At 41.2% G+C, this 23,973-nt stretch overlaps 1 protein-coding gene across 1 annotated transcript in view; it reads right to left on the reverse strand.

Annotated features, from left to right (window-relative positions):
• Nucleotides 1–23,973, reverse strand: part of Iqgap2 (IQ motif containing GTPase activating protein 2) — a 271,719-nt gene that overhangs the window by 118,459 nt on the left and 129,287 nt on the right. The window contains exons 3-4 of the mRNA XM_027401697.2: nt 13,346–13,502; nt 2,991–3,068 (exon numbers count right to left, since the gene is read on the reverse strand). Coding sequence (XP_027257498.1) covers nt 2,991–3,068; nt 13,346–13,502 — 235 coding nt within the window. The remainder of the gene's footprint in view (nt 1–2,990; nt 3,069–13,345; nt 13,503–23,973) is intronic.

The raw sequence follows: 23,973 nt of genomic DNA on the forward strand, positions 1-23,973 counted from the left end.
CCATGGCTAAACATTTATTTGTCTCTCAGTTCTTTCCCTGTCACTGCAGTGAGCATCTCACATCTTCACTTTCAGAGCATCTGATTCTCCTGGGCGACCATCTAGACACAGAATTACCAGACAGATGGTTTGCCCATCAAGGCTTTTACATCCCATCCACACTGGTTTCTCCTAAGTTAAAGCTAAAGCCTGATAAGAAACAGGCTTCGGTCAGGTACCAAACTTGATTCCTGAACTTGAAAAAAAAAAATGAATAGTTGGGCTTGAAGTGTCTAATATTAAGATAAGCATATCATCATTACTTGCTTTCAGTAAATACTTTATACAACTTGACTTTAAAACTAAAATTAGGTCATGTACCATATGGTAGTACTTTGATACTCAAGTGCAATTTTTTCCACTGGACACCGGGGGAAAAAAACGGAGACAAGAGTGCTTCTCAAGCTAACAATGTACTGTAGAGTTGTGGTGTGCTTAAAGAAACATGCAGCCTGTGAAGTCTCAAGGCCCTTTCCAGATGTCTCCTAACACATTTTCTGTCCAGGTGTCAGTGAGGCAAGGGCTTCAGTACAGAAACTGAGTTTGGGTTTGAAGCTCTAACAACTATGGCCCTTGCCTCACACCTCAGTGTATTGTCAGCCAACTCTCCTCAGCTCCCTTCCGTCACACAAGAACCTTCTCCATTGATAATTGTCCTAGGAAGTCCTTATGGAAATGCCTTCCTGCAGCAAGGAGGGGAAATCAGTGGATAGTTTATCAGACCGCTGCATGTAACTCCATATCTCTAGTACTTCATGTGAAGTTAAGCATGGACTGAGCATTTAATATTGCTAAATGAAGGGATTAATGGCAGTTCTCAAAAAGTCAGCTCAGGGCACTGTTAGTCTCCTGCCCTTGTAATATGTCAAGATGTCATGGTGAAAGTCAACATTAAAACAACTTGGAAGGGTGTAATCACATCCTTCAAACATCATGAGATTGTCCTAATCAGATGTTTTTTCACCAAGAAAATTCTCTCTGAAGTTCTCTCTTATTAATCCTTTTTTCCCACCCACTTGGAACTTGGTAAGTCAAAATTAATTGGTTTTATGTGGCAACTAGTGTTCAGAAGGGAGCCACATTTAATGTTTTGTGGGACTAGTTGATTGAAGATGGCAGAATGAATTAAATGCTGATCATTTTGAAAACAATGAGTCTGAGGTAAAACAGGCATGAGTAAAAAGATGATGAGAATATGCCACTGTGTGGTGCTGGGAACTGAACTGTGGGGCCCTTTGAAGCAGCCCACAATGCCGGCTGCTAAACCATCTCTCTAGCCCCTGCTGTGGGCGTGTTTTTGAGAAGTGTTTTTGAAGCTAGGACTTCACATAATACACAAGTGCTTTACCACTGTACTACATTCCCAGACTACAGAGTTAACATTTTTAACAGCAAACCTGGCTTAGTAGTAAAATAATAACACAGTATTTGTAAGTTAGCTTATGCCTTTGTCCCTCGTCTTCAGGATGACATCTTATAAATCATTTCTTTAAAGTACCTATATGTACCATGCAACGCAAAGGACTTGACAAAGATGAAAATGAGATAGGTCTCAAGGATGGGAAACTTAAGTAAAAAAATCCAACCCCAAGAGGCTGCTCACCATATGATTCTAATAATATTCTAATATCAAACTGACAAAAATGGTAATTATATAGAACATCCAGTGATTGCCAGGGACAACCTGGGGGAGGGATGTAAGATAAAAGTCCATTTCCCTGTGGTGACTGTGTCTGGATAGCAGTAGGGGGCACGCAGATCCATTCATAGAATGAAACTGCACAGAACAATACATCCGCAAACAAATGCATAGAAGAAAAGCTGGATAAAGCTAGTGTTCTAGTTTATATTCACACTCCAAATGCAGCTGGGGGTGGCTCATGTTGATCATCCCACTATTCAGAAGCTGGGGCAGGAGGATTCCACAAATTTGAGGCCAGCCTGGGCTATAAAGTGAATTCCAAGGCAGCCTTAGTTACAAAGAGGCCCCGTCATAAAAAAGAAAAAGAAAATACCCTACATAAAACACTCGAATTTCTATCTAACATTGTACTACAGTTATAAAAATGTCAGTACTGAGGGAAGCTGAATGATGGATACGCATACTATTTTTGAAGGTTCCCGTGACTCTGTAATCCTTTTGAAATAAAAGGAGTCCTATGATTTTCATCAGATGTAATTTCCTCATTTCCCCCATGCATCTATTTCTTCTCTTTGAATTTACCAAGTGCTGAATGCTTACTGATTGAATTTTATTTGGTCAATCTATTTTAGGAGTAACAGCTACAAGCCTCTAACCTTCCAAATTTAAAGTGATACCACGATTTATAATAATAATTAGAAAAACAAATATATGGGCCAGGGAGATGGCTCAGCAGGTAAAAAAAATACTAGCTATGCAAGCCAGATGACCGAAGTTTGATCCCCAGAAACCACATAAGAAGCCAGATGAAGTGGAATACATCTGTAATTCTAGCACTCTGACAGTGAGATGGGAAGTGGAGATAGGAGAATTGCCTGGAAATTCACCAGCCAGGTAGCCTGGAATATGCAGTGAAGACAAGAGATGCCTTGCTTCAACTGGGTTGAAAGTGAGAAAGGACTCCTGACACACCCTGGGGCACGTTTGTACCTGTGTGCATGTGCACACAGATACATAAAACAGATAAAAAATTTAAACAGAATATTTTATAGTAATATACAGAAAGAAACTATCTTAAATCAATGATCAGCTAAAGCCAGTTCTAACCCAGTTTAATTTAGACACAATTTCACCTGTCTGCCCAGTAGCCATGCATTCATTCATTGTGGATTCTTGCCACATGTATCTTTGTGCAGGCCTTCCCACATGGTCAAGTCTGCAGAGACATGTCTCAGTCAGTTTTCATAGCAAGGTGTTTGTGCATGACTTTGTGTCTTCCCCATTTAGCATCTGCTATGCAAAAGCTTACCTTGGGGAGTCCAATGGCTTCCATAGCTCTTAACCATTGCACGGTGTTATCTGTGTGTCGAAAATGAAGGCCAGATTTCTAACATGACAGGAGAAAGAGAAAAGAAACATGAGGTCACACAACATGAAGAGTCATCTGCAATATATATATATTTATTACCAGAATGCTATCCAATTGTGCTTTTACAATAACAGTCATTGATGCTAACATAAAACAAATCCAGACACTATAGACAGACTAGACAGTACAACAACAATCCCTTAGTCATCTGTGATGGGTTATGCTAGTCTATAGCTCACATTTTAAGGTAATTTTGAACTTGAATTTCGAACACCACATAATGTCTACCTCAGGATGTTTTGTGAAACATGTATGCACAAGTTCATGCTCACATGATGTCAAGAACTAAGTAATTATGGCTGAGAAGTCTAGCAATTTGAGGTGAACTAGATGAGATTTTATTTTAAGTTATCATTATTATTATCTTTGTCTTTTTCTTTTCTTTGAGACTAGGTATTACTATGTTGCTCTGGTGGGCCTGAAACTTGATATGTAGCCTAGGCTGGCCTTGAGCTTGTGGCACTTCTGTAGCCTCTGCCTCCTTCCTGAGTGCTAGAATTACAGGCATGTACTACCATGTTCCAGTTCTAAATAGGATTTTTTTTTAGAAAGCTAATGCTTCTCCCTGCCTCGTCATGGATTTCTATCTATCTCTGCAGGAAACCTAGAAGATATAAAGAGGAAAATACAAACCATTCCATAATTCAGAGCTAATTTCAGTGTGCATTTCTCATGCTTTATTATTAATCCTGGTATTGTACCAGAAGTAAAGATTCAGCAGAAATGTCATTTGATCTTTATCTACATAATAAAAACAATCCGTGTGTCTCTCATTTCTTCTTTATAGTACACAAGTCCCAATCAGACTGCCACTTCATGAAGTTATATCAAATAATGAGCCACAAAGAACCTCAAGCTCTCTTGTATTTTTCATTTAATGCATAATAGAATGTTATCTATTTCACATTAATTTGAAATGAGTATGTAAAAAAATAACTATAGCAAGTTTCATCATATAATTAACGCCCAATGATAGATAATCACATTCAACAAGACCGGTTGCTTAATAAGATTCACTATTTGTGGTTGCACAATGTGTTTCAAGTACCTTATGTAAATTATTTCTAATTTTCCAAATACCTTTCAGCATAATTGTTAGTTCTAGTTTTTAAGTCTAAGGAAAACCAGGTCAAAAAGGTAAAATGATTTTCTAAAGTTCAGTAGCTCTAAGAGGGACCTGGGAGCCATGATGGGGTCTCAGAAACCTGAGTGCTGACACGTCCCTGTCCCAGGTGGGTGGGGAGAAGAACATGGAATCTAATAGTTGCCTGGTTATTCTTCAGAAGGAAGAAATCAAGTGTTATAGAATAGCTGGGAGTAGAAAGGAATGGGAAAGAAGAGAAGAAAGAAGATAAATTAGATAGAAAAGAGAGAAAACACAGAGTCCAGGGGTGATGGTTAGGCTGTAGTCTTTCTTTATAACACAGAAGGAATGTTTGCAGAATTCCAGCAGACCTCAGATAAGAGCAATCTGTGGCCACAGGAAAACAAGACAGACACAATCTTTGACTAAGTCTGAACAGAGATGAGGGCCATCAGCACCCAACTTAGCTAAATGGTTTCCCATCTAACACAGTACATGCCTTTGTGGAACAAGACTGGCATGTGATGTATTCTGGTTTGTAAATGGCAATATGTTCCCATCCAGTCTTCTACCTTCTTTATAAAAATGACCAATAATCTAAGTTGATATGACTGCCTGACATATCAACATAAGGAAAACTGATCTGTATGTTCCTAAGTCTGTATTAAAACCACCCAGCAGAAGCCCTGATCTGTGTGCTAAGACTGTCCATCCCATCTCCTCTCTATAGTGTTGTGAATCTCCATTTCTTTTCTTGTTCCAATGAGTTCATTAGAGACTTTTGTTAGCTGAAGTTATGTTCTGGAGTCAACATGTAATGAAAAATGCTATTTCTCTTTAGTGGACTTGTTAGGGAAGGAATCTCAGAAAAATTGCAAATCCCACTGTGCCTTCATTCCTCAGCCTTAAAATGCTGTCCTGAGCTAGGAGATCACAATGAGAACAAAGAGAAAGCCCTTAGTTGCAAAGTCTAGCTGAAAATGCAGAGGGTGTCAACTGTTAAACCAGGATATGCCAGTCACGCTAGGTTGGAAACCTTCTCTCATCTGTGAGGTCAGAAGAGGGTCTCTGCTTCATATAGAGGAGCTGACTGAAAAGGTGGATGTGTCCTCAGAAATCCAACAGATTTCAGAGTCTTCATCTCAAACATCTGAGGTCCAGGTTCACTTGTTTATAAACTATGCTCCTGTGTGTGGATTGCAGCAATAACTGTCTCAGTCAATGAACTTGTTTCAATTAATATGAAAATTGGTTTTCTAAATGGACTCAAAATATTCTCATCCACTCTAGTTCTTTTCAGAGTCTTATCTTTTTTTTTTTTTTTTAACAAATCCTATATATTAAAATGAGATGAAATGATCTTGGCTATGGTCATATTTATCCAAGGGATGCTTCAGTCTACCTAATGTGCTAATATTTCATGTGGAACAATATATTCTTTCTTCTAATTTCATATTACAGGTATGTGCTCATTCTCTATTACTGAACTGTTTCACTGCAAGCAAATGGAAAATCCTGTTTCAACTACATAGATGAGAAATTATGCAAAGCTTCTCCAGGTCTAACTTCCTGCATATCAGAACCAGATATACAAGATAGCTCAGAACTCTAACAATTATCCCTCAATGTTTATTTTGTAGATGAGGAAACTGAGGGTACTAATGTGTGAGGCACTCTGATGTCATTCATGCTTAATGTAACAGATACAGAGTTAGGGCTTTGTGACTGATGGTCAGCTTTGTCAACTCACCACAGTCGTTAATCACCTCGTAAGAAAGTTTCAATGAGAGATTATCAGTGAGAGATTTATCAATGAGAGATATCTATCTCAAATGTATTAGTCTGACCATGGGCTTGTCTGCTGGGATCTGTCTTGATTGATTTAAATGATGTGGAAAGACCCAGTCCACTGTGGGAGGCACCATTCCCTAGGTTTGCATCCTAGAGAGTGGAGAAGGTGAGTTGAATAGCTGGCATGGATGTATTAATTTCTTTCTGTTCCTGACTGTGAAGTCCCCCATGCCTTGACTTCCCTGTTATGATGGACATAACCTGGAGCTGTAAACTAAAAAAAGAACCCTTCTCCCTTAAGTTGCTTTTTTTAAAAAGATTTTATTTATCTATTATGTATACAACATTCTGCTTCCATATATATCTGCACATCAGAAGAGGGCACCAGATCTCATAACGGATGGTTGTGAGCCACCATGTGGTTGCTGGGAATTGAACTCAGGACCTTTGGAAGAGCAGTCGGTGCTCTTAACCTCTGAGCCATCTCTCCAGCCCCCTTAAGTTGCTTTTTGTTGGGTTAGATTATCACATCAACAGAAGTTGCTAAAGCAGAACAGACAGTTCACAGCGCCCCAGTTCCAAGTCCAGACACTGTCTATTCTGCTGTTTACAGTGGCTAAGAACTAGTTGACACATACCAACTAGTCAGCTGTGCACCTGTGGTCAACGTTCCTGAGACTTTTACCAAGCTCCCTTTCAACATGTTCTTCCTGCTTGACATCCTGCCCATGCAGGGATGATGTGCTAGTTAACATTGATTGTCACCTGGGCAAGGTATAGAGTCACCAAGGAGACAAAGCTCTGGACATCTTCAAGTTTCTAGAGTGGGGTTAATTGAGATGGAAAGACCCAGACTAAATATCAGATGGGCTGAGAGGCGTGGACTGAAGAAAAAGGAGAAAGCAAGCTGAGTTCTCCCCTTTCTCCCTCCTTCCTGCAGGGGAGTGTTACCGTCATCTTAGGTTTCTCCCACCATGGTTTCCTCAACATGATAGACTGTAGCCTCAATGGCAAGTCCCATAAACCCTTCCTTCAGTGACTTTTTAAAGGGTATTTTGTGTTATGGACAAGAAAAATAACTAAGACAAATAGCTCTCTTCTCCTTCTTACTAATCTCAGGGTAAACCTTCTAACAAAGAAGCTCAGCTCCTACCCATTGCCATCTGTCAATACTGATTACCAGTCTTCTGTACAGGTCACAAGTTACAACTGCATAGTGATGGTCTACCTAGCCATGAGCACCATAACATCAGAACTGCTCTGCTATTATCATTAGAACAGTGCTGGGCACAGGGTAGGTGCTGGAGAGCGTTGCATAGAAATGAGCTCTACTCCACACACATTGAATGTCCCTTATTGGATGTCCTTGTGATCTGAAGTGTTTCAGACTTCAAAGTGGTACAAATGTTGGATTATTTGTATAGACATTATCAGTTGAGCATCTCTGGTCCAAAAATCCAAATCCAAAATGCTCTGACATCCAGGACCCTTTGAGTATGGCTGGCTGTCAGAGTTTCAGACTTGAGACCATTTCAGAGTTTAGATTTTCAAATGTGAATATCAACCTTCATGTGCTTCTCTCGTAGCACAGCTTCTCCTTCTTATCCTGCATTATCATTTTGTTTATGCATTATCATGTTCCTGCTTTATCATTTGTTTTCAAACCTTCATACAACACAAGACTCTACTGTAGGTGAGTCTCAGAAAACCAAGTGATGGCACTCAATTCAGCAGTGAGGGGCAAGAGTTCAGTTTGTGCTCATACTCCTTGGGTAGCCCTACAGTAGGTCCTCAGAGGCAGAAGGTCAGACTCTAAGCACCTTGAGCAAGTTCCAAAGTATAGTGGTTTGAATGACAATAGATGCCCACCCCCCAATAGGCTCAGGCATTTGAATACTTGGTCCCCTGTTGGTGGCACTGTTTGGGATGTTAGATGGTATGGCCTTGCTGAAGGAAGTATGTGACTGGGAATGGGTTTTAAGAGTAAAATACCTTGCTATTTCTAGTTTTTTTATCTGCTTCATGCTTGGCATTCAAGATGTAGGCTATTAGCTTCCTGCTCCTGCTGCCATGCCTAGTGCTTGTTATCATACCTCTACTCTACCATCATGGACTCTTATCCCTCTGGAATCATAAGCCCAAATTCTCTCTTCTATAAGTAGCCTTGGTTATGGTGTTTTTTTGCAGCAACAGAATAGCAACTAATATAGAAGTTGGTACCTGGGAATGAATTGCTGCCATGAAGAAACTGACCATATTGTTTCCTGGAGGGATATGGAAGGCCTTGGAACTAGACTAGAAAAGACAACGAATTTAAGCTTCAATTAAGGCTTAACAGATTACCCTAGTAGGAACCTGGAAGATATCGCTGAAAGTACAGCAGACATTCAAGGCCTGGCTCAAGAGATTTCAGAGAGAGGCAAGAATTTTAACAGCAACTACACTAGAAGCCGATGCTGGCTACATTTCATGTCAACTTGACACTGGAGTCAATTTGTCTCCCATCAGATTAATACATGGGCAACCTTGTTGGGTATTTTCTTGATTGATGATTGTTGTGAAAGGGCCAACCTCACTATCGATGGTATTCCCCCTGAATAGGCTGGTGGTCCAGGGTGCTGTAAGGAAGCAAGCTAAGCAAGACATGAAGGTGCAAGCTGCACCTCTCCATGACCTCTGCTTCAGTTCCTACCTCCAGGTTCCTTGAGTCCCTGTCCTGACTGCCTTTTGTGGTGGACTGTGACCTGAGATGTATAAATTGGAATAACACTCTCCTTCCCAAGTTGCTTCTGAACATGATGTTTTCTCATAGTAATAGAAACTCTAAGACAAGGTCATTCCTGTGATATTTTGCAAAGAATTTAGTTTTGTTCTGTTTGTGCCCTAAGAACTTGTCTGAGGCTAAGTTAAAAAGCAATAGACTAATTTCTTTGACAGAGGCAATTCAAAGGCAAACTAATATTTTAAATTAATAATTTAATAATTAATAATTAATAATCTGTTGCATGGTTATTATGAATCAGTCTTATGCAGATTTACAATGAGAAATAACAAGTGGAGACAGGAAGGAATGTGAATTGTACAGTCTGAAGTGAAATAGAGCACCAGGAAACTTAAACCAAGGCTTGTATTGAAGGAGGTCAGATGATCACCAGTAAGGAGAGAGGCATGTCCTGTACTGAAATAAAAGGGGGGAGGGTGCTCTAAGGCAAGGCCACACCTAGCTAAACTTTCAGTTTGTGAAACAGCCTAAGGTGATTTTCTGCTCCTAAAAAACAACTGAATAAAAGCTCTATGCTAATATGGTTCATGGGGGTGGGGTCCATCCCAAGCTGGCAGCCACACTTGGCAGTGTTATTCACATGATGCTGCAGCAGAGGCACAAAGGACACAGAGTGGAGGGGCTGTGGCTTCTTTCTCTACAGTTTTAGAGCTACTGAGACCAGGCAGCACGTAGAAAGGGAGTACCCAAAAGAAGACCCCAAGAGGCGGCTGCATGAAGCTGTAAAAACAGAGTCTGGGGTTACTGTGGAGACCCCAAGATGTTGGAGATGGCAGAGTTGTGGGACCTCTGCCAAGGAAATCTGCACAAAGGGCATAGAATCACCCTAAAAGAAAGATTCCAGTTGTGGGGAGCAAAGCTTGAGAAGTGGCTCCATCTAAGCTCTTTAAAATGGAAGTTTGATACATGGAGCATAGAACTATAGAATTTGGAGTTTGCCTCGCTGGGTCTTGGTCTTGTTTTGGTCCATAGTATTTCTTCACTATGCCTCCATACCTCTGTTTTGGAATGATAATGTAGATTCTGTGCCACTGTATGTTGGAAGGATGCCATTTGCCTTTTTGATTTTATCGGGAGGTTACAAAGAAGAAATGGCCCTGAGTCTCAGAAGACACTTTGGACCAGTGCCGAGTCTGTGAAAGTCTTTGGGGACTTCTAAAGTTAAAATAAATTCATCTTTCACTATGATATGACTATGAGACTATGCAGGGCAGGGAGTAGAATGTAATGGTTTGAATGAAAAATGGCCCCTAGAGGCTCAGGCATTTGGAAACTTTGCCCCTGTTGGTGCTATTTGGGAAGTTTTAAGGGGTTGGAGAAAGATGTCACTTGGGGTACACTTTGAGAGTACAGAGTCTTGCTATTTCTAGTCTGTTCTTTGTGCTTCATGCTTGACATTCAAGGTGTACGCTCTCAGCTTCCTGTCTAATGCTTGTTGCTATGTCCCCTACTCAGTTATCATGGGCTCATATCCCTCTGGACCTTGAAGCCAAAATAAACTGTCTCTTCTACTAAGTTGCCAGGGTCATGGTGTTCTATGTAACTAATGTACTAGGGAAGCACACTGACATGACGACGGCTTCTGGCTTACTTGAAGCTGTCATGTAGTCCTTTGCCTATTTCCAAAGTCCCTCTCATGGATCAACTTCTGCACCATTCACTGTGGATTGAGCATAGAGAAATATTAAAAAAAACTGCATTTAATTTGTGTGTGGGGGTGCTTGCATATGTACATGCATGTAGATGCCATCGCACATGTGTGGAGGTCAGAGGACAATTTGTGGGAACCAGTTTTCTCTTTCTACCATATGAGTTCCAGGGATCATCACTTGGGTCATCAATTGGTAGTTGGCAGCAAATACCTTTCACCCACTGAACCATCTTGCCAGACCCTAAGAAAATCTTTGCCACACACTGAGGAATGTCCAAGGGAGAAAGAAGCAAGTGCCATAGCACATATAACATGGGCACAAATCCTAGTACAGAAGATAGAGTTGCCTACGAAGGGAGACTCACACCTGGACGGCTCATACACAGTACCCAGGTCATTTTTCTAACCCTAAATCAACAAGGCACCAGGTTTCTATGCTTGCAGCCAGATATAAAAGACAGAAGCTATTGTGCCTAACACTGTGTCCTTCAGGAATCAAAGACACGACTTACCATTTGGATGCTGTGTCTAATAGGAAGGTTATGTTTTACAGCTGCAGTGAGAGCCTGTGCTTTCTGAATTCATGGCTTTCGAGATGGCACACTGAAGTGCCACACCTGTGTTAGGGGGCATCTCTTATGTTTAAACATGCTCATTGTTATCTTACAATCTAGGGATCCTTCAAGAGACCATACAGGGGGCTCTTACCCTAAAGGACTCAAGAACAGGAAGTTGTGTTATTTACTCATGAAGGTTTATCTCTTTTCGTTACTGTATCAAAACCAAAACAACAAACAAACAAAACAAAACAAACAAAAAAACCCTCTCATGTGAAATTTTATGATTACATAGGAAACCACTTAGAATTAGAGACTCCACTGAGGGCATGTACCCCTTATACACCTGTGCACATGCAAACACACATACATGGTATGCATACCATACACACAGACACACACGCAAAAAGAAAGAAAGAAAGAAAGAAAGAAAGAAAGAAAGGAAGGAAGGAAGGAAGGAAGGAAGGAAGAAAGAAAGAAAGAAAGAAAGAAAGAAAGAAAGAAAGAAAGGAAAAGGAAGATCAAGTTTCCAGGGATCTTAGAACCCTTGACTTGCAGAGAGCAAGGTGTGGCATCTCCAGTAACAGACCATCACATGTTCTAAATTGGTTCTTGCAGATATATCTGTAATATAGGAAGGAACCTTTCAGCTTAGTGTCTGCAGTTGCCCCTTTCACCTTTCAGTGGAAAAACTCCCACAGAGAGGAGACAGGATAGTGAATCAAACTCCCATTATCTATGGGCCAGCTTCCATAGTTACACACCCATCGCCAGCTTCATATCATCTTCCCTCCTTTCCCCCAGTGATCTTAAAAGAAAACAGCATGTGATCTTTAAATCTTTCACTCTCTCTGAAAGAATAAGATTACTTTTTAATATAAGATTGATATTTATTCTGATTTTGTCTCCCCAACCCTACTCCTTCCAAGTTTAAATAAGAGCATTTTCATCTATTGGGGTTATTATCCCCTCATAAAAAGGTAGCAGCAATATTTATTTTCTGATTCTTTTCAAATTAGTCATGAAAGAAATCTTTAAAACCACTTACATACAAAAAAGGCTAAAGTTTCTTTCTTTCTTTCTTTCTTTTTTTTTTAAAAAAAACTGTTGCTGAAGTCTTGGCTTTTTTTTTTTAGATTTATTTATTTATTATGTATATAACATTCGGCTTCCATGTATATCTGCACACCAGAAGAGGGCACAAGATCTCATAAGGGATGGTTGTGAGCCACCATGTGGTTGCTGGGAATTGAACTCAGGACCTTTGGAAGAGCAGTCGATGCTCTTAACCTCTGAGCCATCTCTCCAGCCCCAACTTTCTGTTGTTTTAAACACCAAATAGAAAAATGTTCCTATCTGACCTTTCAATATTTTAGCTATACTGCCTTAAGCTTTTTAGAATGACAAGTTCAAAGAATATTTGTTTCATGAAACTTTTTAACAACCACATTTTATCAGCGTATGTTAATTATATACATTAAAGCAGTGGTTCTCAACTTGTGGCTCAGGACTTTCTGCCCAGGGTCCAATATCAGATATCCTACATATCTGATACTTACATTATGATTCATAACAGTAGCAAAATTACACGTATGAAGTAGCAATGAAATAACTTTATAGTTGAGGGTCACCACAACATGAGGAACTGTACTAATGGGTCACAACATTAGAAAGGTTGAGAACCAATGGACTAAGGGGTTTCACTATGACATTTTTATACAAGTATATAATGTATTTTGATTATATTCACCCCATTACCTTCTTTTACCCACCCCACCCCCAATTGATCTCCTCCCTCTTGTCAACCACTCCCCCTTCTATTCTGATGTCTTATTTTTGGTCTGTGGACCTATGAGTCTAAAGTTACTCATAGGAGCATGGACAAGGGGCTAGTTAAGGTACATGAGGAACTTACCAGTGATTACACTACTGAAGAAAACATCCCCTTGTCTCCCAGCAACCACTAACTGCCTATTAATCCTCAAGGAGGAGTTTCTTTTGAATATTTTACTCCTTTAGGAGAGCTGGAGGACCAGTAAACTGTGATGGTGGTAAAAAAGGAAGCAGGATACACTCTTACTTTTATAGGCATTGACACTAACATAGTGGAAAATGACCTACGAGAAGGAATAATAGTGGAAGCTTTGGGAGCCCCCAAACAGAGGCCTCTCAGCCTTAGCCTGGAAACAGAATACATTCTTTCTTGCTATTCAGCCTCAGGAATGACTGTTAACAGGCTCCAAAGACCAAGGTTATCCCCACCCCAAGTCCTTACAGAAACAGTAGGAATGAAAGAGGGAAAGGAGAAGACATGCCAAACGTGTATTTAGCTTGAAGCCAAAAGCATTTAGCTCCTGGGTAGTTGGTTACCTTATAACGTGTCTGTTCCACATCATAGATCTTCTTTTCTGATACCATTTTTGGGGCAAAGAACTTGGCTAACTTTGCAAGGTAGACTCCATTCCGGAGCCCTTCTTCCAGTTCAGTGGTTGGTGGCAATTCTTCAACTAAGCAGACTTCCATCCACCTGAAAAGATCATAAAACACGGAAGTTATTCCAAGCAGGTAACATTCTGTAAAAGAGACACACCGTGCTTCGCTGTGTGCTGGAGACACTGGGAGAAAACAGGCCTCAAATATCTTTCTGGGAGGGTGGGATTTCTAGGCAGAACAAGGATTCAGGACATGAAGTGAACAAGAGGGTTTAGTTTAGAGGAACAGAGCTCACTAGTGTGCCAGAGCTTGTCAACTTCACCTTTGTCTGAACCTTTGCCAATTCCCATCAGTGCCAGAGAAGGCGGCGGGGAGGGTGGGAAGCGGGGAACCATTTTGTAAGGGTGGAATTAGTCTTGTTGGCATTAAAGAAAAATAATTTCAGGCTTATGAACTGGGCAATTCCCATAGGAACTGGGCCTTAGGGAGGGGACAGTCCAAAGTACCACACTCAGTGCAGCTGACCCAATACAGAGTGGCCACCAGGAAAGTCAGGACCATGGGAAATTCAGCAAGTGGCTCAGGTTGCTCAAATAATACACAGGAATACATTAAACATAACCACATTTTGAAGGAAGATATAGTACCCACTGGACTCTAAAAACATTTTTTTTAAAGATCAGATTAAATCTTAGGGCATTGTGCCAGTACTTCAGAAAGCAGAAACCCAAGGTCATTGCTGGCTTAGGGATACACAGTGAATTTTGACAAGCCAGGCTAGTTCATGTTTCACATTGTATGCTGAAAATCCTGAGTATGAAGTGAATGTTCCTTCTGTCCCTTCCTGAGCCATACCTGCCAAGACTCCCCATTCTTAGAAGAAGAGTCCCTGTCCCCCATCCCCCCATCATTGATCCCCACACAAATCCAGCTGTTGGTGTGAGCCCTGGACTCCACAGGCAGGTTCCTGGAGACTCTGGATACAGCAGCCTCAGATCCCCTTAACATGTGGAGACAGAGAGCACTGTGCTTTGATCCTAACACCTGGCCTGAACCAAACTGCAAATGCTGGAAATATCTGCTCTGCCTGTAGCTCTGAGCAGCAGCTTGGAAAAACTCAACAAACTCCTAATAATTAAGGAGTAATTGCTGGCTTGTTATTAGGCACATAGAAAATAGAATATATGAGAAAATACAAATAAAAACCTTTGTTTGAAAAGCAAAATTTACAATTCATTGCCCAGCTTAGGCGATCACTGCAACATTTCAAAATAGCATATATATATATATATATATATATATATATATATAATAATGCATTATCAAGGAAAAACAAGATAACCATGCAAGAGAGTCTCTTGTGTCTACTGCTACATGGTGGGACACAATAAAAAAGTGTAGGGATGGATAAAGGGCAGTGGGGGGTTATCCCTGGAGTAACCAGGAAAACTTAAAGTTGGGATAAAGACCTGATTTGACCTACTCGTAAGCAGGCAGGGAGAAAGCATGCAGCTGGGCTCTGGACAAACCCTAGACACAAAAGGAACCTGACTGACTCATGGGGAAAGCTCAGGGAAGCCTCTGGTCCCTGAGGCTCACCAGGAGAAAAGGGAAATGAGACTAGGTGTGTGTCTATATATAGCATGCCAGGTTCTGGAGGACCTTGAGCATGAGACATGGTGACAGCTGTTGCCATAGGAAGCAGGGAGCTCCTGGCAGCTTCCCAGAAGAGGCGTAACATGTTGACAGCGGTAATTATAACCAATTAATCTGTATAATAGATGCCTCAGAGACACTGCAGTGGGACTGGGTAAGGTGCAGGGAGCTGGGAAGGGAAGAAAGGCAGGAAACAGTTTAAGGAAAGCTTCAGAAAGGGGTCAAAAGTAAGTCCAATATCATCAGCCAGGAAGAGGGGTATGACAGGCTCTGCAGTCTCCAACATCTGGTGGGACTCTTCTCTCCTCTGCTAAAGGGACGGTAACAGATCTAAATGATAAAGGCGTCTCTGTTCTGATATCTCAGGGGCCTGTGAAACTAGGAGAGCAGAGAAGAGGGGAAAACAGATGACAATGATGAACTCTGCTTTCTGCGTATCACACTCAAGGTGAACGGGAGATGTTTATTATATGTGAACCTTGCTTCATAAGCCTGAACCAAGGTAACAGACTTAGAAAGAAAAACAGGAATGAAAAGAAAAGAAGAAAGTGCTAAGTTAAAAAAAATAATTGGGCTATATTAAAAGCTACTGTTAGTCAAGTTAGCTTTCCATCACTATAACAACAACAACAACAACAACAAAAAAAAAAAAACAAAAAACCTGGTATAAGTAGCTTATGAAGAGAAAAGGTCTGATCCTGTGGTGAATGCTTGTAATCCCAGTTCTTTTGGAGGCTGAGATGGAAGGGTAGGGAGTTCAAGGCCAAGCTGGGCCACATAGCAATATCTTGCCTTTCAAAATAGAAACAGGTGGGGTATATAATAAAAAGAAAGAAAAGGTTTAATCTGGCTCAATTTTAGAGATTTCAGTCGGGGTCTGGGTAGATGGGGGTGGGGGTGGACTTTTTGTAGGGTACCAGATAGCAACATTAGAGAGGGTATGATGAAACAAATTGATCAATTCATGGATAGGAAATACAACAGAGGGATCAAGGGGCTACTGTCCCATCATATCAACCCCCAACACACACACACACAACCAGGCTTTTCCTAATACAGGTGTAGAGAGCTTCCCAAAGCACCCATTCTGGGGACTGAGCCTTTCATGCATGGACCTCTGTGGGACGTTCTGCATCAAACTACAGCACCAAGTGTCTAACTTTGATAAACTAATTAGAGCATCAAGTTATTTCACAACAAAATACAATCTATTTTCAGCCAATTATGTTTTCAAATAATTACCCTGAAAAATACTGTTTTTCATATAGCAGTATATAAGTGCTTTGTAACAACTTGGTAATTGGGGTGCAAGGGGGGTCAGTATATTGACAACTGGTAGGTGGAATACAGGGAGATACGTTGACAGCTGGGAGCAAGGGGCAGTATTCTAAAATAAAATCAACACTAAGTATAATATTTTAGATCTGAGCCTGCTTTAAAAGGGAGATAATTGCACTTGTTTTGTCTGTTATTATATGCATGCAGTTGCCTTAAAATACTTATGATATAAAAAACTTAGGTTAGCTACAGCCTTTCAAAATCTAGACATGACAGGCTGGGGATGTTGCTCAATTGGTAGAATGCCTGCCAGGCATGCATGAAGCCCTTGGCTTGCTCTGCAACACTGTACAAATGGTAGGGTGGTTGATGCCTGCAACCTTAGCATTTGAGAGGTGAAGGCAGGAAGATCAGAAGTTCAAAGTCATTCTTGGCTACATAGATAGGTCAGTCTAAGCGTAGGATACATCAGAATCTTCTCCACAGCAAGGGGGAGGGAGGGAGGGAGGGAAGGTGGGATGGAGGGAAGGAGGGAAGGGGGGGAGGGAGAAGGCACACTAATGTTCATAGCATTAGAGGCAGGGGCTTCTTTATCTTTTTCTTTACAGTCCTTCGATACCTTGCAACCTGTTTACACCGCCAACATATGCTTATTGAATGGTAATTTCTCTCTGCTTTGCCAAGCATCACATTACTCTGCAGAACCTACGAAGACCTGTTTGAGTCCTGGATTTCATGCTTCATAGGGAAAACCACCCAGTCTTCATGTCTAGCCTGGAGAGAGGAGCTGGGGTCACCTGGTAGATGAGTTTTGGCAATTTTTTCTTGGATCCTGACAAGGTTCTGAGAAAACTTAGCTCTTTTGAAGTTCTCTAGACCTCAAGGACACATAGCTGGAACATGAAGCAACTCAACAAAGCGGCCAAGGGCTTCTGCTAGTGCATCTCCTATTGAACTTCCCCGAAGTCACCATCAGAAAATGCACCCTACATTCCAAGCCCACAGCTTGTTAACATGTGTTAACAAGACATTCTCAGCTGCTTCCACAGCAGAAGTCACGGGCTTGAAAACACAGGGTGCTATGCTCCCAGCATAAGGTCAGAATGCTACATCCCTGGTGGCATGAACAGGCTCCTGGAAGTTCATCTACTTGTTCAGTCTCCATTTGTCACACCTGGTAACAGGCATTGCAAATGACCCTGGTTACCTCTTGAGGGAGCAAATGGGACAAGACAGAGGCTGGCTGTGTAAAGATGAGAAACTATCTGAATGGAGTACCCAGTAGGAACTGTCACAAACCTACACAGCATCTCATGGGTCTTCTGGGAGGATGCTGCTCGCAAACAGTCACCAGTCAGTATATGATTAGTTCACAGGAGACCCTTCTTCTGGAACAAGTAACAGGCTTTGCTGACAGAATCACTACTCAGACTGGGTATCTCATAGTGACTTAAAAGTGCTAAAATACTTGATGATGAAGCAGGATATGCACATTTTTAAAGAATGCATGCCATTGTGGGGTGGATATCCTTGAGATCTATCTCTTTAAAGTGTGTAGATGAGAACTCATACACAGACACCATATTGTTCAACCCAAAGGCTAGGGGACAGCTATTAGTAGCCCAGGGTCTATATCCCTGCCCACTGTTAAAGGGCAGGGCTGGGATGTGACATATAGGATGTGAGGGAAATGATGGGTACTCACTCTAGGCCTGGCTCATACAAACCTTCCATGGAGGTTTTTTTTTATACAATGTTTTAATTAATTCCTTGAGAATTTTATAAATGTATACGATGCATTTTGATGATAGTCACCCTTTACTTCCTCTTTAACTTTTCCTGAATCAAACCCTTGCCTACCTACCCTCTCCCAACTTCCTTGGCTGAGTAATTCTATTGCTAGGCCTCTCCCACTATCTCTCTGTTCTTCAGTTTGTGGACAACGGTTCTCGTCTTTCCCTGTTTTGGTCATTATGAGTTAATACTGCTACAAAACATTACTGAACCTGTTTTCAGCAGGACACGTGGTCTCATTTCTCTTGTGTATCTACTCAAGTAGAATTGCTAGGTCAGATGGTCTGATGTTTGATATCCACTGACAGCCTGATAGAGTTAAGAATCACCATAGAAACAAATCTCTGCACATGTCCTTGAGGAATTAGCTCGATCAAGTTAACTGAGGTAGGCGCTACCATGCCATGGGCTGCAGTATCAGATGAATGAAAAGGAAGAAATACTGGGATATAAGCATTCCCTGCTTCCTGATTGTGACACAATGTGTCTAGTCACCGCCTACTCCTGCCACTGTACCTTCTTGGCCATGATGCATCATGTCTCCTGGAACATGAAGCCTCAATACTCTTCCTTACAGAACTTTTCTCACAGCAACAAGACAAGTAACTAATGCAAACAGTGGCTCTACATTCATCCTTTAGGGCCTTATTCCTACTTTCTAAAGCAGTTATATATGGTGACAGGAGGGGCTATGACTCTCTTGGATGTGGATATAATTATCTCAGCATCATATGTTAAAAAAATTACTTCTGTCAAATTGTCTTGATGCCTCTGGACAGTTCAATTGTCTGTAGTGTCCTGAATCCTCAGTTCATTTGCAATGATTTACCATGTTTGTGGCTTATATATGGATACTACATCAAGCTGGAATAATAAATTTGCCAAGATTTTCTGTGCTATCGAGAAGTAGCATCAAATTTGCCTCAGCAATCCACAGGATTGAAACTAGAACTGGTCCACCTCCTTTGTGCTGCCTTTGACTTCCCTGTGCTTTCCTGCTCTTTCCATCGATAACTTTTACTGGCCCAAAGCAGTAACATGTGAACATCTCATCTCAAAACACAGCTTGAAGTCAGCCACGGTGGTACACGCCTTTAATCCCAGCACTCAGGAAGTAAGGCAGAGGGAGGAGGATCTCTGTGAGTTTGCTGCCAGCCTGGTCTACACAGTGAGTTCCAGGGCAACCAAGGCTACATAGTGAGACTTCATCTTTTAAACAACAACAAAAACTAGAACCAAACCAAACAACAACCATAAACTCTATAGGTTGAAGCTACCTCTGATGAACATTGGAGGGCTACTAGGGATCACTGTGCTTCAGGTTGGGGGACCACATATCACTGCCTGTGTTGTCTGCCCCACAGGGAACCCCCAATGACTTCCTAGCACAGAGGAGCAAGAAAGAGGGGCAGGAAGAGGACCTCTCTGGATGTCACTCCAAAAGAGGGTTTGGAGTTAGCCTCATTGCTGGAAGTAGCTCCCAGTGCTCATATGTAGCCATTACACACTGTAGGTAGAGAGCAGAGGAAGGTTCAGGAAGAGTGGGTTGTGAGCAAGTCAGGAGATGAAGAGAGGATAAAGGAAAAGGTTTTTCAACTTTGAGTTAAAGTCAAAAGACAAAAACAAAACACTATTATTTTGTCCTACAAGAGACAAAAACAAAGAAATAAAACAAACAAAAAAAGCAGCCTACAAAACTCCAGGGTAAAAGAGTCCATCCTTCTGCATTGGCTGTGCCTTGAGCAGTATGTGCCAGTGGCTAAGACATTTGCTATGCTTTCTACTCAGGGAATCAGAGTCCAATAAAGCCTGATTTCATGCAGTAGTGAGCAAAATAAATGTCCCTAAGGTAGAGCTGCTGGCCAAGAACAGAAAATGTATTTTTTTTTCCTGCAAAAGCTCTGCTTCACGAGGTACCTTTTCCCATGACCTTTCAAGTGTCTCAGTCTATTTCTCTTTCTGTTGATGAGAAGAAGTATAAGCAGCATGTGGCATGTTCTTCTTTAGAAAGAACATAACTCTCTTCTTTGTTCCTATCTGTAAAATAATTGGTCACCCTTTACCTTGTGTGCCCATGGGAAGCAAAAACATCAAAAATACAAAATTAAGGTCCCATGGAAAACCTTTGTATTAGCTGCTGGACAACATAAAATTGTCACCACAACTCTATCAGCATTATTAGCTCAGAGGAATGTGGGTGTGAGAAAACAACTCTACTTTGGGGACATCCATGGGTCACCTTCCTACACTCTTAAAACTTGCTTGGTTCATTATAAGAAAGTGACATAAATCCATTTATTTTCTTTAAAACATAGGTACACAAATGCAATGACAGGATCATTAGGGCTGTCAGGCATTGGTGGTGCACACCTTTAATCCCAGCACTCTGGAGGCAGAGGCAGTCAGATCTTTGTGAGTTTGAGGCCAGCCTGGTCTACAAAGAGAGTTCCAGGACAGCCTCCAAAGCAATATAGAGAAACCCTGTCTCAAAAAGAAAAGAAAAGAAAAGAAAAGAAAAGAAAAGAAAGGAATCAATAGGGCTACTGTGATGGGTCACACCTGTAAACCTAGTACTCTCAAGGCTGAGGCAGAAGGGTCTCAAGTTTGAGGCCAACCTAGTCTACAGAGTGAACTTATATTTAAATAATAAAAAAGGAACAAGACATGACTCTGATATCTATGAGGAATAGACTAGACTTTAGGAAAATGATTTATCAGAAATCTGTTGAGATTGACAAACATTTCCCAACACTGTTCCATGGAACCCTGGCTTAGTTAGATGTGACTAGGGACCAGTGGTAGAGATAGAGGTCTAAAGGGGATTTAGTAAGTCTCAGATGGACATGAAGAATGATGTTGGATATTGAATCGAAGGTGGTCTTCATTACCAAGTGGCACGGCACTAGGCTGAACACATTCTGCATTTTATAAGGTAGCATTTCTGTGTTATGACCTTGACAGTCCAGTTAAGGAGATAGGAAGTATTGAAAGTACAGCCTGGGTCCTCATTTATAGGAAGCACAAAAGGATAAGAAATGAAAAACAAACATGAACTAAAGAGAACCTGAAGATTTGGAAAGACTGTAGCCTGTCGATAGTGGAAAAAATGTTAGGATGTTCTGGAAAGAACACCAGTGATATGGTTGGACAATGACAGTCACTATATAGAGAGATGACTGACACATCAATCAAGCAGAATATGCCAACAGAAACATTACTAGCCTGAACCAAAGGAGAAACATTACTAGCTTGAACCAAAGGAGACAGAGACAGGGTGAGAATGGAAGAAAAGCTGTCACCCTCCTGTGATGGAGCAATCAGAGTGTCCGACTGTAGATAGATTTGAGGCTTGGACTTCACTCTCACTACAATCTAGAGCTCGGGGACAAAGCTGCCTTTCCCTAAGTCTCAGCTGCCACCCATGGCCTTGAACAGGTGCTGCATGCAATAACATAGAAGACAGAGAATCAAGTAGAGGGCTATTCTCAAGCCTTAGACTTAACACAACCCACCCTGGGAGGTATTTGACTTCCTTTGGATCCATGACCTTTGTCTTCTTTCTCCTTTGGGGAAAGGGAACACCCATCTTTCTCCTGCCTCATCTTACTGGGTTTTATAAGTTTACAGATAACTTACTGGGCTTTATAAGTTCACTGGGGTTATAACTTACTGGGTTTATACATTTATAAAGAGAAACTTTTTTTTTTTTTTGCCTCAAGATGAATCCACCCTAAAGTTTCACCTTTACCTTCCCTTGATTCAGATGATATTTGGGTAAGGTTTGAGATTTAGGATTGATTTTACAATGGTTTGAGACATAGGTAAAGTAGACATGGTTGTCTCACCTCTAAAATTCCACAACTCATCAGGCTGAACCCAGAGGAATGCTGTGAGTTTAGGGCCAGCCTCGACTAAATAAGTGAGTTCTTGTCTTCAAGACAAACTTGGAGTGTCCATGTGAGTCAATGTATTTATTCTTAAAGATTTATTTATTTTTATTTCATGTGTATGAGTGTTTTGCTGGTAGGTATGTGCATCACTCATTTGCTTGTTGCCATGGAAGTCAGAAAAGGTTATTGGAGCCCCTGGAACTAGAGCTATGAACTGTTGTGAGCTGTCGTGTGGGTACTGGGAACTGACCCGGGTCCTCTGTGAGAGCAGTAAGTACTCTCCACCACTGAGCCATGCTTCAGCCTCATGGGCTAATGTATCTTGCAAGCGAAAAGAACACAACTCTTGAGGGTGTCTATGATTACTTCTTCCAAATCATATGTTAAAGTCTTAATGTCTAGTATCTCCAAGTGTGACTATATTTGGAGATAAAGCCTTTAAAGAGATAAATTAAAATGAGGCCTTGAACATGGGTCCTAATCTAATCTATCTGGTGTCTAATAAGGAGGGGATTTCAGGAAGATCATGTGGAGACAAGGAGAAGAAACCAAACACCCAGAAACCATGGTCTTGGATCTCCAGCCCTGTTTTAAGCACAAAATCCATGTATGTTTCACTTACACTTTCTATGTATAACTTGAAGATAATTTTATGCTTTTCTAGTGTGCCTGGATTTTAACTGTGACTAATACATGAGGATGAGTGGGGCTTTTCCATTTGTGGCATTACACTAGAGCTAGAAAAGTTTCAGATTTTGGAGTGTTTCACATCTTCAATTAAGGGTTTTGGATTATTTGTTGGACTTTGGTCACCTAAAAGGCAACTCTGTGAGGACCTTGATTGTCTTGAGAGGCATACAACAAAAACTCCAGAGTAAGGTACATCAGGCTAGACCCATGCTCTGCTACTTATAAGTATGTGTCCTCTGGCTAACACCTGAGTCTCAGTTCACTCACCTGTAACAATAGGGTTGGTGTGAGTTTACTGGCTCCAGTTCCCATGGCATGGGAGTACCACCAATGCCAGCTATTACAGCTTCTCACACTCTAGGTCCTTCCTCTTCCCACCTGCCAACCCTGTCATACAAACTTCAGGTAGCCTAGCAAATAACTATGCCAAACTACTCCTTTACCACAGCCTGCCCATCCCCAGGGAATCCACTCTTTCCTATATACTCAATTGCCTATATAAATTATAGGCTTCACCAGTAATGAGTAGAGTAATGTAAATATTTGCATATGTTTGTAACAGCCAGGTTTTCTTCAGAATAGGCCACTTGCAAACAACTGCCATCCATAGTTATTTAGCATATTGGCTAATTCTTAGCAGGTAGTTGGCACTTACAGGACACATTCTTATACCAGTGCCCAGTAAGCAGTGGGGCTATGATTTAAATTCAAGCTGTCACCTCTGCAGGACACATCTCCACCATACTCACTCCCCTCTGGCAAATCACTTAAAATTAATATGGTGAGCAGGACTTAAGCTCACTCCCCAGAAATAACTACTGATTAAGCAGAAACTCACAGAGAAGCCCTGTCTAAATGAGTCAGATCTAAACTCTACTCTCCTAAAGCAAGGTGTTCCTGTGCTTTAATACAACATTAAAGTGAACACACTATTTGTGGTTAGCTGATGCTTCTAGAACAGTGGTCTCAACCTATGGGTCACGGCCCATTTGAGGGTTGAATGACCCTTTCACAGGGATCGCGTATCAGATCTCCTGCATTTATCAGATATTTACATTATGATTCATAACAGTAGCAAAATTACAGTTATGAAGTAGCAACAAAAATAATTTTATGGTTTTTTTTGGGGGGGTCACCACAACATGAGGATCTATAGAATTAGGAAGGTTGAGAATCACTGTTCTAGCAACCTCTGTGGAGTATAAATATGCACTGGGGTTCAAGTTCCTGAAAACCTGGCTTCAAACTTGGTTCTGC

Source organism: Cricetulus griseus, chromosome 2 (assembly GCF_003668045.3).
Source record: "Cricetulus griseus strain 17A/GY chromosome 2, alternate assembly CriGri-PICRH-1.0, whole genome shotgun sequence".
NCBI lineage: Eukaryota > Metazoa > Chordata > Mammalia > Rodentia > Cricetidae > Cricetulus > Cricetulus griseus.